This window comes from Palaemon carinicauda, chromosome 17 (genome assembly GCF_036898095.1).
Source record: "Palaemon carinicauda isolate YSFRI2023 chromosome 17, ASM3689809v2, whole genome shotgun sequence".
Taxonomy (NCBI): Eukaryota; Metazoa; Arthropoda; class Malacostraca; order Decapoda; family Palaemonidae; genus Palaemon; species Palaemon carinicauda.
The window spans coordinates 31,693,554-31,711,697 of record NC_090741.1 but is presented as its reverse complement, the minus strand read 5'-3'; the positions used below and the strand labels follow the sequence as shown (position 1 = coordinate 31,711,697).

The 18,144-nt window shown below is 34.1% G+C and overlaps 1 protein-coding gene across 1 annotated transcript in view; it reads right to left on the bottom strand.

Annotated features, from left to right (window-relative positions):
* Positions 1–11,727: 11,727 nt before the first annotated feature.
* The window catches only part of LOC137656291 (protein Wnt-16-like), a 34,350-nt gene continuing 27,933 nt past the window's right edge, over positions 11,728–18,144 (bottom strand). The window contains exons 3-6 of the mRNA XM_068390463.1: positions 17,860–17,986; positions 15,696–15,836; positions 13,176–13,436; positions 11,728–12,079 (exon numbers count right to left, since the gene is read on the bottom strand). Of these exons, the coding sequence (XP_068246564.1) occupies positions 11,978–12,079; positions 13,176–13,436; positions 15,696–15,836; positions 17,860–17,986 (631 nt within the window). The 3' untranslated portion in view covers positions 11,728–11,977. The remainder of the gene's footprint in view (positions 12,080–13,175; positions 13,437–15,695; positions 15,837–17,859; positions 17,987–18,144) is intronic.

The window sequence follows — 18,144 nt, the reverse complement described above, 5'->3', positions numbered from 1 at the left end:
TAACGGTATCATTTGTTAGAGTTTACTAATTTTTAAAAAATTAATTAAAGCTAGTTTTATTCTTTAAACATCTCTTTCTTCAACAAAATAAACGAGAAAATTGTTTTGAATATTGAGTGACAAAAATGGAAATTAGTAGAATTGGAACCAGAAATCCTGATTAAATCGTCCAATTTTGTAGACATTATGAACATGGGCTACCCCTCAGGTACTGTCATGAGGCTACCTGTTTCATAGGGCATTTTACTATCTTTTTTTTTTGTATTTATAAACTTTAATTCTGTTTTTATGACCTTTCTTATTGACGTGGGTCTAAAGTTATTGAATGATGTAATTTAATAGATTAATGCTATTTAGATGGTCATAATAGTGTAAATATCGTAGCTTACGCCAACATGAACAATTGTTGAAGGCCACAATTAGAAGCCTAAAGTGAAGTTCTAGAGATATCGAAGTCTCGTTCTAGTGAAAATCTATAGCCATTGGCAACTCCATTCAGATGAATCTATCCAAGTAACTTATACTTTGAGACTCATCAGAGTAGCTGTATAAAAGGGTGGATAAACCAGGGCCCCTGGATGATCATGACTCTTTGTTCAGACAGCCTCTATAACGTTTAAAACGCTTCGAGAAGACTAAAATTACTGCCAGATCTTTGCTCACACAGCATTCATAACGTTTAAAACGCTTCGAGAAGACTAAAATTACTGCCAGACCTTTGCTCACACAGCATTCATAACGTTAAAAAAGTTTCCAGATGACTAAAATTACTGCCAGATCTTTGCTCAGTCAGAATCTATAACGTTAAAAAAATTTCCAGATGACTAAAATTACTGTCAGATCTTTGCTCACACAGCATTCATAACGTTTAAAACGCTTCGAGAAGACTAGAATTACTGCCAGATATTTGCTCAGACAGAATCTATAACGTTAAAAAAGCTTCCAAATGACTAAAATTGCTGCCAGATCTTTGCTCAGACGGCATCTATAACGTTAAAAAAGTTTCCAGATGACTAAAATTACTTCCAGATCTTTGCTCAGACGGCATCTATAACGTTAAAATGCTTCCAGAAGACTAAAATTACTGTCAGGTTTTTTGGCCACTAACAACCATCCACACATTTCTTTGCAACAGCCCGGATCTGGAGTGCATACGCTAAAAAATCCAGGTAACCTCAACTAAATGCAAACGGATGACAAACTATTACCTCATCTTTTTTAATTCAAATACAATTTGACAATGCCACTGATTTAAATATTATTAGAATAAAAGAGATGAATAACTTTGCTTAGTAGCCCTAAGTCAAGGTAGACTAGAGGCATTATGGGAAAATACTGGTGAATTAGAGGTCGAGATAAGCAGAGACTAAAGGGAGACAGAAATATGATTCATTTTAAAATTACTTCTTTTGCAATCACCTTTATTTTTAATTTATTGATGTTATCAATTCATCTCAGAAGGCAAAGCTTTACTTTAGATAATCTTTGGTATCATGTATCCATTGAGTTATTTGGGTATTTTCAAATATTTAATCATCAGCCTTAAGATTTATAAAACGTCACTCTAGTTGATGTCAATTAAAATGGATTCTTTCATAAGTTCACAGGATCAGGACATATTCCAGAAGTAAAAAATATTATATATTAGACGTTGTTTACTCTCTTCGAAAGAGGGAGCTTAGACGCTGATCAGATGTCAGGATGCCTGAAAACTTTAAATCAATCAATTAGACGCTGATCATATGTATACATGGTCAGTCTCTTGGGCTTTGTCCTTCTTGATAGGGCAGTGTTACTATCCCTTGCCTTTGCCATTCATGGGCGGCCGTTAAAACTTTAAAAGAGAGTAAACATTGGAAAGTAGCATCAGACCCAAATCGTTGTTGATAAATGAAAATCGTGAAATTTGATGACCATTTTCATCTCACGTTTGATAGTCACTGTTAAAGAGTTTTACAATTTGTCAACTTACATCATGTGGAGTGAAGAGGATTCTTTGGGAAATTTTCAATTTACATCAGGCCTGGATTCAGGTCAACAAAATAAAATGTCTCCACAAGTTATGTTTCATATGAATTTAACAAAGTTATCGGAAATGAGTAGGTTCAGACCCAGGACGACCACTAAGCGTGAAGACCTACAGCAGAGAAATTGAGGATTTTGGTTAGGATTACATAAAATGAGTAAAATAAAAGAATTTTGTCTAACCTAACCGCATCCACCTAACCTAACCTCGGGTGCCGGGTCCTTGCATACCGGGAGTAGGGGCTTCGCCCCTCCGTTTCCTATCCTGACCTTGAACGTCATGTCATATCGAAAACTTAAAAACAAAAAATTACTTAGGCTTTTAAGGAGTCCACAGGCGTTACGATCGCCTAACCGGGTCGTCTGAACAAGTCTATTGTGTAGTAAACCTCATAATACCGTAAAACCTCACTGTCTATGGTGTAGTAAACGTCACTATACCGTAAAACCTCACTGTCTATGGTGTAGTAAACGTCACTATACCGTAAAACCTCACTGTCTATGGTGTAGTAAACGTCACTATACCGTAAAACCTCACTGTCTATGGTTTAGTAAACCCCACTGTCTATGGTGTAGTAAACCTCACTATAAAACCTCACTGTCCATGGTGTAGTAAACCCCACTGTCTATGGTGTAGTAAACCTCACTGTCCATGGTGTAGTAAACCCCACTGTCTATGGTGTAGTAAACCTCACTGTCCATGGTGTAGTAAACCCCACTGTCTGTGGTGTAGTAAACCTCACTCTAAAACCTCACTGTCTATGGTGTAGTAAACCTCCCTGTTTGCGGTGTAGTAAAACTCACTGTCTATGGTGTAGTATACCTCATTGTCTGTGGTGTAGTAAACCTCACTGTTTGTGGTGTAGTAAAACTCATTGTCTATTATTATTATCATCATTTGCTAAGCTACAACCCTAGTTGGAAAAGCAGGATGCTATAAGCCCACGGGCTCCAACAGGGAAAATAGCCCAGTGAGGAAAGGATACAAGGAAAAATAAAATCTTAGCTATGATGTAGTAAACCTCACTGTTTAAGGTTTAGTAAAACTAACAGTCTATGATATAGTAAACCTTACAGTCTATGGTGTAATAAACCTCACAGTCTTCGGTGTAGAAAACCTCACTGTCTATGATGTAGTAAACCTCAATGTCTATGGTGTTCTTCGACTAAAAGGGGCGAGTCCGCCAACCTCTGGCCAACTTTCTTTGCCAGTTTCGAAGCTTCTGATTTAGTTCATTTGGCCGGAAGTCTTTACGTCTGTGCTGTGGCCTGATCTTAGGATTTGCTTCAGTTCCAACTAGATGCTGATGTGGTATTACGATAGTTATGTCGGTAGATTAGGAGTTATTGCATAGTTATTGATATTTAGTATATTTCATTAGTGTTCTTGAAAAGTTTAAGGCCATTGTATATAGAATTGTTAGGTATAGATACAATGTTGTATACCTGAAATTAATGTGTATCATTTTCATCCTGTTTTCTTTCAGTAGGGGGATGACTGGCCCATCTAATTGCTACTGCGCTTATATGCATGGACAAGAATGAGAGAGAGAGAGAGAGAGAGAGAGAGAGAGAGAGAGAGAGAGAGAGAGAGAGAGAGAGAGAGAGAGAGTCAACGCGACATCATTATATTTATTTTGCTGTTACTCATGACAGAAACTGCTCGAATAAAAGTCATACCATAAATTTCTGGTATAAATTTATCATCATCTATTGTCATGTAATTGAACTTATCTCCAGGATCAAGTTTCAATTAAGCAGACATTCACTAGATATTTATTTTTTCAACCAGTGTTTGAGGCTTTTTCGTTTAGGGTAGGGGTGTTCCAATTTCAGTAGTCACATAATACAACACAGTGACTGTTCCAAAAGCGCAGTCTAACGGAATATGATTCACCGATAGTATCGTCTATATGGCCATTTAGACTATGTCTATTACCTTTTCTTTATTCAGGAAAATAATTTGTAGATGGTGATTAGTGTGTTTCTGTTCTGCATTTGGAAGCACACCAGGTTTACGACATTGCCATAAAAGATTCTAACTCGCGGCTCCAATTGAATTTATCGTAAACTATACAGAAAAGATAGTCAATAGAACACATATAAAAATACATGTTAAACAAGTCTTCACTCTCTATTGAACCCGGTTTTCTGAAATTGTGCAAAAATTCCAGAATTCTAGTTTATTGCAGGTTTTATGAAAACAGGTTTCAACATTATCCCTATTCCAACTACTCGACATGAGAAACCAAAATACGGCTCCATTTTCGTACAAACAATGCATTGGTAAAAAAAAAAAAATCTATCTGGATCTTGAAAAATTCCCGTAACTAACATTATACGTAAGGAAATACTTTAGCAATTGTTAATGATATGCTTTATGTTCTTTGTATTATTCAGATTATAATTATTCAATAAATTAAAAAGAATCTTTCATTGGATGAAATTGTAATAATACTGATTATAGGGTGAAAATTAATAATTTGCGTTGGCTTAACCGCCTACATTTGGCCTATCAAGAACAAGGACTCTTACCTTCTCAGCCTCACGGTTCCAAGGTGTTGGGGACGAGTAGCACAATCATGCTCTTGATAAGGCAACAATGAGCACCACACTTGACCTAAGTTAGGCTAGCAGACTTACATCTATACATTACCCACTATAAACGGCGTTGCAAATCTCTCCTGCACTAGCTAGCATTCACAAACTACCGTAACCCTACTTCCAGACAAACTCTTCTCTCTGTGGCCAGGTCAAGGAGACCACTAATACCACTATCACTATTTGTAACAGGTCTCACCTTTTCCCTTCCCAACCTGTACTCCATTTTTTCCCCCAGTATCACTTCTATCATCCAGTCTTTGCAATAGCTCTCCCTTAGCTCCCATCGCAGTCTCTTGTCATGTGGTTTCAAGGGAAAAGGGCAAAATTCCAAGTAGCACTAGACAGTTGTTAGCGATGCAAAGATGATACAAAACGTGAACTGGGCGAACATAATGTCTCACACTAATATAAAACTTCAATAAGAAATTCAGGGGCAAATATTACACCATGGTGCTTGAGGTTATTTTAACTAATTCATTTAGTGAATGTTGTGACATTTTTAACATCTATCATCGGCTTGTTAGTATTTCCTTTTCCAGAAATCTTGGATCACAAACCTGTCACCCAGACCAGCTGTGTATGAGTCGAGCTAGACTCATTGGGCTGGTATATCTCCTCCTTTTGATAGTAATGATTCCCTTATACTTAAGCTCTTAAACTCTTGAATTATTCCTAAAATTCCCACGGAGAATCCAGCCTTCCATTCGGTAGTCCAGCAATTAAATACTACCAGTAAAAGAGATAGGCTTACAATCAAGGTTACCTCATTAATTGGAGCCTTGTGAGGACAGCTTAAAGTTAGTTCATAAGCTGTAGTTACTTTTCTTCTTACTTGAAATACTTGAGAGAATTAGTGACGCTGATGTTCATACGTTATTTTTTTTCTAAACACGAGAGAACTCATGAGATTTGTGATAAGTTTAAGATTGTTTTCTATTCTCTCCCCACTTTATACATCTTATGGGCTTAAAATCTAAAATGTGTATTTTTATTATTTCCCTGAAACTATTGAGAGAAAATGCACCATTTTACCTTTTTTTAATCTCAATAATGGGTATTCTATTTCGTTGAAGTTTTACAGTAACTGAATTTGGTTTTTAACATACTACACATGATAGTTTTCTGATATGAACAACAACAAAAACAACAACATATATATGATGATAATGAGTAATAATTGAAACAAAGAGACATATAAGGGCTATTTTATTGCCACAATACAAATCTTTAAATGTTACCTATAGGACACGGAGAGCTTGAGTTCTAGTTTCTAGAGGAGTATTGAAATAACTTGAAACATTGGAACAACTGGATTGCATTTTTGTTCTCTAAATATAATGAGTACAATTAATATATGAAATAAAACATGTGAAAAATAGATAGAAAGTGGTGTTGATTCTTATGACTCATCTAATTTACAAATATCTTAAAGTGATGTCAAATATTAAAAAAAAGTTAGTTTCGATAAATACAAAAAATAAAAAATCACACAGTGATCTTGTTAAAAGAAACATGAAAAAGTGATGATTATGAATTGTAAAATATAGAAAATTTATAAGAATAATGACAATGAAATTAGCGTTAATGACTAAGTTTACAATGTCAAGAAAACTAGAAAACAAACCCATCTAGTGAGTGGGTTTATTTCCACAATGCACCTGCAGCCTCTTCTTTGAAAGGACTCGGACATAGGCCTATTCATCTGATCTGGGGCGACAAGAAGAGCATTTCAATTAGTTCTAATTGCATGGTCATAAATCTCTTTGACATAAATAAAATATATCTACAAATGAGAACTGAGGATACACTGGGAAATATATTACTCATTCATATTGTTTTTTTTTTTTTTTTTTTTTGTGGAAGAGCGGAGTCATTATAAGCTTTCTCTATCCACTGGACGCTGCTCCTGTGTGTGTGTGTTTGTGAAACCTTCCAATACACACCTCCCTCCTCTTCTAAGCTAATTGAAAACATCAATAAGTTACTGTATTCTCCTTTTGTTTCTTCTGTTTTTTTTTTCTTTCAATTGGGAGCAGAACCTGGTGGGTATATTGCCTTTTTGTATATATCTGGTGCAATATGTTCAGTCATTTCTGGTGGGTATGTCGACCTATGGCTGATAAGAGTGATTGTTTAGGACATAATGTCGCTATAGGACAGTAGAATTATTCTCGGGTATCAAAGCATAGTGAACATGTAATCATTTGTCCCCGGAATGATTTTTAAGGGACTGTAGTCTGTAATTATGTGGGTGACTGAAAGATTGCAGAGGGATTAGAGCAGGCAATAATATGGCTTACAGATTACTTGCCTAGAGATCAGAGCATAGAAATGGAAAAAATATTGCCAAGGGATTAGAGCAGGCAATAATATGGCTTACAGATTAATTGCCTAAGGATCAACTACCAAGAAATCAGAGCACGAAAATGGCAGAATGATTGCCAAGGGATTAGAGCAGGCAATAATATGGCTTACAGATTAATTGCCTAGGGATCAACTACCAAGGGATCAGAGCAGGAAAATGGCAGAATGATTGCCAAGAGATGAATTGACATAATAATGACAGATAGATTAATTGCCTGATGACCAAAACATGTGATCATACGGCTGATGAAATTACTGCCAATAAATCAAAGTATTTATGAGACTGACAATGTAGTAATATGGCTAACACAATGATTGACAGAGGATCAAACATGTTATAAAACAGCTGAATAATAGATTATCAATGGACTAGAACATGTATTCCTAGGGCTTGATAAGTATTTGCAAAGAAATAGTTATATGCTAATAAAAAGATGGCCAAGTGAAGCGTCCGTCTACCCACGGCATGATTTGATATTTTCTTTTAATCATGTGATTACAGATTTGCTTACCATGAGAAGTGCAGAGCATATGATGTGGTATATACTATGCAAGGACAATGTTAAATGAAAGCTTGCCAAGTAATGAGGAGTGTGTGTGTAATATGGAAGTTCATCATGTGTTCAATGAAGCGAACAATGGTATAAAATAAGGTTGTATGGTTTACTGAGATGAACCAATACTATCTTTGTTAATAGATCTCAAGAGTAAAAAAATACATAGGCATGAACTGTTCTTATGAAATTTGTCTAAAATAAATTTGGAACCACCAGAAGAAATGACAAAATTTTATGGTCTCAATTGCAACCATATATGCTCATATTATTATTATTATTATTATTTACAATCTAAAGTCACTCGAACCACTTTTAGATATCATCCGTAGGCCTACCACCTCACAGTGTCACTCTACCAAATATTGTGTAGGCCTCCTACTTCAAACTCAGCTGTCCATCTTCTTCAACTCTTATCTTACTCAGAATTTTCAATCATCTCTAGGAAACAAATCCTTCGGTCATGTCCACGAGTGTTTATAATAATAATAATAATAATAATAATAATAATAATAATAATAATAATAATAATAATAATAGTTTAGATTTGACAGGACATCTGGTAAATAGCTTCTATAAAATAAAGTTCTCATATTGTTTTCAGTGAATATTATGTAGGAGAGAGAGAGAGAGAGAGAGAGAGAGAGAGAGAGAGAGAGAGAGAGAGAGAGAGAGAGAGAGAGAGATTTCTTACTCAGCTACCGGTGACATACCAAGGAGATATGACTACAGCATATCTGTATATATATACTGTATATATATGGAACACTAATTGATATAACTACATTTGTCTAAGTTGAACTGGAAGGACTATTATCTAACAAAGAATTGCATTGTGTCTAATTTTATATGAAATTTTTCAGTTGAGGTGAATGTACGAATAAGCACAGTTCACTAAAAAATCTGAAGAAACTAATTTTGTAAACGGAAATTTCATTGACTTTGGTACTCACGAAATCTATTTTTCAATAAGAAAAGGCAAAATTATATATCAAGATTTGGTTAAAATTTGTCCAAACGTAAGATAAGTGATTTCACACCCTCCGATATTAGTGAAACAACATACAGTAAACAAGAAATATGGCACCAGGTAAACAAAAAAAGCAAAAGTACTTCCAGTTCAACTAATCTCAGTTTTGACAGTTTGCACCAAACAGTTGTAAACTAAGTTCCTACACTGAATTCATTGTGGTAAAACACACTTTTGAGTATTTTCCTTTCGAACGGCTCACCCGAGATCGAGTTGGCATTCTTGCGGGAAAAATCATCTTTTATTTTAAGCAACTGTGTGCAAAGAGTCTGAACCCTACTTTACTGAAACAGATTCAGCACTAATCAAATAGGAATTTCTACACCATTGTTTATTATGCGCGTTATGATACAGCTATGTACACAAAATAGAAGAGACGAATTTGAATTTCCGTTTGCCGATGTGAACACTGATTTAGCGTTTCTTCGTCTAAATCGATATGAAACCGTAAGTTTCTTTCCATGCTCACAGGAGCATTTAAATGTTATATATTAAAGAAAGGAATTATGAAACTTGGCAAAAGATTTTCTTGTATAAATGAGGTGTGAATAGAAGAAAGAAATAAGTTACACATGAGAGAATGTGGGTAGAAAAAGAAATAATGAAAAAAAAAGAATCTTATCTCTTTGAATTAACTGTATATATACATTATTTTGAAGCCTAACCATTACAAAGGAAATAATATATAAGCCCACATTTCTATACATAAAATAGAAGAAATTCAGTTTCATTTATATTTTACAAAAACTCATAGAGTAATTTAGTTTCTAACCATTTGAACTGCATTCAGATTTCATATCCGAATTCCAAAAAAATATATTTTCACTTCAACACGAAAGCTTTTATTAGTTATTTTCACTCTTCCACAGCACTGATTCAATTTATCATTTCTTTTGCAATTCCTAATGTTTATTTCTTCCTACCGTGAAAGAAATTAAATGGATTGAAATGACCACAAGATTCAGAAATAAAACATGTGTTACTTCACTATTTTTTAAAGACTGAACACAGTACCTCTTTCTTTCCGGATCTACAGGATGACGAAAAGTTCCAATAACATATGTCTGTAGTGTGCATGAGATTTCTTCCTTTCTGAATCGATTTAAAAACTAAAAAGCAAATAGAAACGAAAAGAGAGACCATCAGATTCTTTTATTTTACCAGTTTAAGACCTACGTTACATAGTACCGCACGGACGTCAAGAAATCTTGTTGCCTACACGACAGACACAGATGCTCAGACAAGGACAGTAGAGAGAAATGGCTCCTCTCAATAAATCTCTTTTCGGTGGAAGTATTTCTTCATGGCTCTGCCTACTGGCTAAGCAAGAATGTTTGCTTGATAACAGTGACTATTCTAGTTCTAAGGGAGAAGAATCAGCATTGGGAACTGCGTATCATCATGAATCAAGCAAAATTAGATTTATTTACAGAAATTCCTCAACTTACAAACTCAGTAGGTTCCAAGAAGCTGTTTTATAAGTCGAATTTTGTTAAACTCTTGCCTACAATTTTCAACTGCAAAAGTCAACAAATCGTCCCATTTCCTATTGCAAATGTCTTCTTTCTTACTGCATTAAATCATATGCTATTGTTTTATTACAGTATTGCATTATGAATTCTGATACAATAACTGGGATGTATTATTTCAGTTGGATTTATGGTCGTATCTCCGAATGTTCGTAAGTTGGGGTCCCTCTGTAATCATATCTGGTCTGTGATGCAAATATTTTACAGTTATGTATATTTTGAATTTGGATGAGGAAGGGGGTATGGAGGGGGGTCCTCCCAAGAGACTAGAATGAGTCTGTTCTGGAGATTATATAGTAGTGATAACACTTCATTCATTAAAGTTGCAATCTTGTTTTTTAATTTTAAATGTATAAGCGGAAAAGTAATATACTTCAGTATATACAAACACAGCCGTTGGCTCCGGGAACCGATTACGGCCGATATACCATAAATATGAGGTATTTGTTTGATCCAATTACATCATATCAGACTTAAAATACATCTAGAAAGGATCTGTTACTATATCATTATTGGAGTATACCATTTGCAATGAATCATAAGAAATTATGATAAAAAATCGTGTGATATACAATAATGAATTAGTTTGTCTGTATGTTTAGTCTCGGTGCTAGATTATTGCCATTACAGTTTTTCATATACGATTTATGGACGTTTTTTCTTGAATTTCATTTGGGAATTACACCTTTATTGCCTTGGAAATAAATAAATTCTATCTCAAACATAAAAAAGATATATAAAGAAAAGTATTATTATATTTTAATATAATTGAACTCCCATATTGTTTTCAAATCTCTTTGGAAATAATTAAAGAAGTATTGTGTTGAATTAATGATATCGTTATTCTCTTCTACTGACAAACTTCTAAGGTTTCATCAAACGAAGAGAACAAACTTTCAGACTCAAAATGCTATCGCTCTGAACGAAAAAAATGTAGAAGTGATAAGTAAGACAGTTGCTCATTATCAAGAGGAGAGCTTCTTCATTATTTTGGACGAAACATTTTGATCACTAGGTGAAAATCTACAGGACGAGTCTGTTACATTAGATGGCAAGTTGATTTTTCCTTAGTTTCTCAGAAGAAGAAGAAGAAGAAGAAGAAGAAGAAGAAGAAGAAGAAGACGAAGAAGAAGTAAGAGGGCTTTTTCTATCTCGGTCAACTTCAAGCAATTGCTTTTGTTTTTTGAAAAAGAGTCGTGAGACTGCCTGCGTAGGGTACACACACATATCTATCAACATCACACATCGTTAAAACATAGAATTGAAACGATACATGCTAATGCTTACATATTAACGAGTTCTTTAAAAACATGACCAACAGAAGAAAGCATTTTTAATCTAAATTTCAGCATTTCATGAGATATGCTGATACCTTCTACCTTGTGTGAAACACCTCATAGTATGCTGTCAAGGTTTTACGACACAACACTTTCCTCCTATTACATGCTGCCAAGGATTTAGGAGACAACACATATTTACATTTAGCAGACAAGACATGATTTGAGCTGCTAAATCATGGCTGTCAAGTCTATACCACTTTTGATTGACAAATATTTTTCTACACTGGTTATTTGTTCATACAGAATAACGTTCTGGCGTGATTTGTTTATTCAGGACAATCTTTTTCAAGAGTTCGAACCTTTAGTTTCAGAACACTTCCTTTTCCGAAGATGACCTTCAATATATTTATTTTCCAACACTGGGAGAAATTTGGGCGTCAAGTAATGGTCAAAAGCTTTCAGAAATTCAGTCGATAGCTGAGGGATTGTTTCTCTTTCATCAAGTAGACCACCTCACACGCTTCTTCTCTCACTCCATTCTCGGCGACACTTCCATCGAGCTGCGAAGACTGCGTAGTTCCAATTCGAGCTTTATTTGCAAGTGTAGACGTCTACGTTAGTCACGCAGGTCTTGCATTTCACGTAACAGCACCAGACAAATTTGCAGTGACATCTGTCGACGTACGTCTCCACCTGCAAAACGACAATGATCGTAAGTAGAGTCATCAATGATCGTAAGTAGAATGTCCAAGTAAAGAAATCTTTAGTTGATATATAGTGAAGAATGAATCAACTGTAAATAATCTACACATCTACAAGCTTTTGTCATTAAATATTTGTCCTCCTTTCTCAATCCTACACCAATAACCTTGGTATCCTACACCACTATGTTTGATATCCTGTACCAACAAACCTTGCTATATTATACATCTTAGTATCCACACCTCGATCCTTGGTATTCTACACCAATAACATTGGCATCCTACGCCACTAATCCTGATGTCCTACATTGATCATATTGGTATCCTACACTGATATTTTAGCTGTCATGCACCACTAACCTTGGTATCCTACATCACAAACCTCAATTGGTATCTTTTAATATTAATATTAGCATCCTACACCCACGAATCCAGATATACTTCACCGATAACCTTAGTATCCAACACCTCGAACATTGGCATCTTACACTGATTATATTGGTATCCTATACAATTAACCCTAGTAACATACTGAACAACACTAACACTGGTATACTACCACACTAAAATTGCTATTCTACACAGATTGTTTTGGCATTCTACACCACTAACATTGGCATACAGTACTATACCACTAAGCTTAGCATCCTCCGTCACTAACATTGGTACCCTACACCTACACTGCTAACTCTGGCATCCTATGTATGCTACTATTCTTGGTATTAGACATCTCTAACCTTGGTATCCTACACCACTAACATTAGTATTCTAAACAACTAACCTTGGTATCCTTTGCTACTAACATTGCTATCCTACACTGATTATCTTGGTATCCTATTCCATTAGCCTTGGTATCTTACATTACTAAAATAGGTATCATATACCATAAATCTTGGCATACTATTCCACTAGCTTCGATATCCTACGCAACTAACTTTGGTACCCTATGATTGGTATCCTAAGTCACTAACCTTCCTTCACCACTAACATTGATATCCTACACTTCTAACCTTGGTATCCTACGCCGTGTCGTAAGCCACTAACATTGATATCCTACACCACTAATCTTGGTATCCTACCCCACTAACCTTGGTATTGTATCCTCGTCCACAACAAAGTAGTTTGCAGGAGTCAGCGCCATTGGACGTCTTGTTACAGTAGCGCCCTTGAGTTCCCAAGATGCCCTTCTTCTTGTCCTGCACGCAGTAGTTGGGTGACTTGTGGATGTGGACCAAGTCATCCTTCCCCGCCTGGAAACGCCGGTTCCTACGGCTACGGCGCTTTCGTCGCCTCCGGCGGGGAGGTTCCCGCCGGCGGGAGGAGGAGCTCCTTCGCTTCTTGCGTTTCAGCTGGAAGGATATTTATGATCTTAGCTCTAATGTGATTGATATTTAATCTTAGCTCTAATGTGACTGATATATAATCTTCGCTCTAATGTGATTGATATAAATCTAAGCTCTAAATTGATTGATATATAATCTTAGCTCTAATGTGATTGATATATAATCTTAGCTCTAATGTTATTTATATATAATCTTATCTCTAATATAACTGATATATAATCTTGGCTCTAATGTGATTGATATATAATCTTATCTCTAATATGACTGATATATAACCTTGGCTCTAATGTGATTGATATATAATCTTAGCTCTAATGTTATTTATATATAATCTTAGCTCTAATATGACTGATATATAATCTTGGTTCTAATGTGATTGATATATAATCTTAGCTCTAATGTGATTGATAAATAATCTTAGCTCTAAATTGATTGATTTATAATCTTAGCTCTAATGTGATTGATATATAATCTTAGCTCTAATGTTATTGATATATAATCTTAGCTCTAATATCACTGATATATAACCTTAGTTCTACTGTGATTCATATATAAAATCTTAGCTCTAATGTGATTGATATATAATCTTAGCTCTAATGTGAATGATATATAATCTTTGCTCTAAAGTGATTGATATATAATCTTAGCTCGAATGCAACAGTGCCTTCAAAACTCGTGTATTCAGGGGTAGATGAAGAGTAGATTAAAGAAATATGTTACCAGCTTCAATGCATAATGAATTCAATTCATTATTAGTTGTTCATTATATATTTGTTACTATATATATATATATATATATATATATATATATATATATATATATATATATATATATATATATATATACACACACACACACACACACATATATATATATATATATATATATATATATACATATATATACACATACATATATATTCCAGGATGTTCTTTTTATATTCACCGGATTATGGGATATATACTCCATAGTAAATGGAATTCAGTGTGGAATCCTATTTAATCCCACTTTTATTTGAACTTAAGTTCTGGAGTTAGATTTTTACCCATGGAATCCTTTCAACCACCCGTTATCAAATAATTAAAAAATACAATCAAGATTAATTAGTGATTCTAAGGGAATTACCCTAATTGCTGTGTATTGTTAAAAAAAAATCTTTTCATTATCCATACATTATCATAAATTACCTTTAATTTCCAAGAAATATTTTAAGAATTCTTATATTTTCTAAGTGTTCATGGAATACCTCCTTTCTTAGTATTTAACTTATAATTTCAAAAAGGAATATCATGGATTATAATGATATATCCTGACAAGGATTCTATGATATAATAAAATTATATTGAAATTAATCTCAATCTAAAGATTACCACATAATCCCTCTAATAACTTTGAAGGAACCCTTGGATTATTAAATAATCTCTCAGTATCTTTGTAGTTATTAATGAGTCTCAGAACGAGTCTTTATCTCTAGCTTACACTAATATCGATTTGATGATTAAGATGGAATCCATTCCTGTTACAATGGAATTCTTATACGATTTCAGTGGCAGAGGTTCAAATCCCATCCCTCGTGAGTACAGTCGAACATTTACTTGTCTTATCTTTTTTATTTATACCATTTTCAATTCTAAATTACACTGTTATAAAAACCGTAATTTTAATCGGAGATTCTCAGTAAAAATATACTGTTCTCAGCCGTATTTCAGTAAAATACAGGCGACCGCAATTTTTACCTTACTTTGTTATTATCTTTAACGGGTTGGTGACCGCAATATCACTCCTTTACCTCCATAGATCCGTTTCTAAAACGTAAATGTCTGGCAACATTTATTCCTGGATTGTTACCGTTTTTTATGGCAAAATTTTTAGTGTAAGAACAGATCCTTCTGGGTAAGCTATGGTACTGCTTACCAATGAGTTCTAATTGACAGTAAAAATTTCAATTGTAAATACACTGTATGTAAATTAAAAAAAAATATTAATGTAAATATACTATGATATATATACATGTTATAAACTGTAAGACTGTAAATGTGTATTTCATAATAAAAGATAGAAAAAAAAAATTCTTTGAAGTTACCAAGTAGTCAATTAATTAAGGGAGCTTAAACCAAAAAGGCTTAAATACACGTTAAAAAAATCGTCAAAATTTTGCATCAAAATTTTGATATAAAAATTTGGATGCAAAATTTTGACGATTTTCTTGAACGTGTATGGGCCCCTTGAGGCCAACAAAAACAGATTCGTATTCTCACCATTACCTGCACTGCGCTGTTGTACTTCATCTTGAGGTAGTCTCCCACGGCAGAAAAGGAGGGGATCGAACGCCAGCAAGTTTTCACTTCGCATGAGCCGGATACACCGTGACAACGGCACTGCATCTTCATGAGGCGAGCCACGGCCTGAGGGAGCAAGCAAGCAAGCACATGGGCTGTTTAGAATGGAAATTTGCAAGAAAAAGTTATATATATATATATATATATATATATATATATATATATATATATATATATATATATATTTATATATATTCAAATAAGCCATATATATTTTTGATACATTAATGTCTGGATTCTCTTAACGACCTCGGGATCAGAGCCCCAGGTGAAATCACACAAAGAGAATCCAGACATTAATGTATCAAAAATATATATGGCTTATTTGAATATATATGAAAAACACGTCTAAATGTGCAAAATTTATCATATATATATATATATATATATATATATATATATATATATATATATATATATATATATATATATATATCCCTTTCAGAGTGGGTATATCTTAACGTGGTGAAAGGTTTTGAGTTTTCCCCTGTTCAACAAAGCTGTACTAGTCAAGAACACCAGACTAGGTGAAGTTTCTGTGAGTGGTCAGACCAAAATCTCCCATCATCATCAATCCGTAGTGGCCATCGGGGTGGTGAAAACTGGCCAAAACATAGACAATGAATATAGACATGTCTGAGGGATTTGTTCTGCAGTGGACTATAAATGGCTGTATTTATTGTTATTGTTACTGATATATATATATATATATATATATATATATACATATATATATATATATATATATATATATATATATCTATATCTATATCTATATCTATATCTATATCTATATCTATATCTATATCTATATATATCTATATCTATATCTATATCTATCTATCTCTCTCTCTCTCTCTCTCTCTCTCTCTCTCTCTCTCTCTCTCTCTCTCTATATATATATATATATATATATATATATATATAATATATATATATATATATATATATATATATATATATATATATATATATATATACTTTAATAGTTTTGATTCAATAACACAACAGCTACTTCGGCTTCCATATCTAAACTACGGAAATGTATATGAATTCTCACCAAACCTAACCTCTACTGATAATCTTGGTATCCCATTCCACTAACCTTGGTGTTCTACGCTGCTAATACTGGTATCCAATGCTACTAATCTTGGTATCTTATATCTTTGACCTTGGTATCCCACACCACTAAACTTGGTATCCTTTGCTATCCTAATGAGTGACTCTAGAGATTCAACAACTCAACAACCACAGCTAATTCCATATTCAAACTACTGAGTCATAGATGAATCCTCTATGCAGAAAAATTCAGCAACATCAGTTGCTTCATTCACCTACACAAAAGGCCCACGAGTATCCCATCGAACCTCAACACCAAGCGTAAGATTCTCTAGATTCTCTCGCACTGAGGCCCTTTGTTTTCTATTTCTTTTTTAACACTGATCCACATGAATTCAGGCAAAGCATCACATGTTTACTAGTTATGTACCAAGAGTAGACCAAAGACATATAATAAACACAAATAACCTTAGTTCCAACATGAGCAAGACTCATTCCCAACAAGAACCAATAACTTGCATGACAAGATTCTACTAAAGATAACTTCACTAAATAAATATTAGATGGTTAACTAATAAAGACAAATGAATATATAAAATTAGATACGAGAACCTGAAATGCAGAATTAATTCATACAATTAATTATCATTACAAGTTAAGCTACAACCCTAGTTGAACAAGCAGCATGGTATAAGCCCAAGGGCTCCAACAAGGAAACGTAGCCCAGTGAGCAAAGGAAACAAGGAAATAAATAAACTACAAGAAAAGTAATGAACAATTATAATAAAATATTTCAAGAACAGTAACAACATTAAAATGGATCTTTCATATAAAAACTATAAAAAATTAAGAAAAATAAGAGGAAGAGAAATAAGATAGAATAGTGCGCCCAAGTGTACACTCAAGCAAAAGAAATCTTACCCAAGACAATGGAAGACCATGGTACAGAGGCTATGGCACTACCCAAGACTAGAGAACAAACTTGGAAGTTTAGAAGTGAACTAAGCATAATTTCGAAACCTTCACTCACCTCTCTTCCAGCTTCATTATTGTGGAGGTTCATCAAGTTTCGTTTCCGTTTGAATTTCTTGTGGCGTTCTTTCTCGGGGGCATCTACGAACTGTCGGGCGAACTGGATTCCAAAACGTAGGTTGTCGCTGGAAGGAAAAGGGGGATAAGTAATGTTTTCGGACTTTATGAACATTATCATTATTATTACTATTATTATTATTATTATTATTATTATTATTATTATTATTATTATTATTATTATTATTAAGTCCCTGCACGAGGAACTTGACCTATACACCGTACC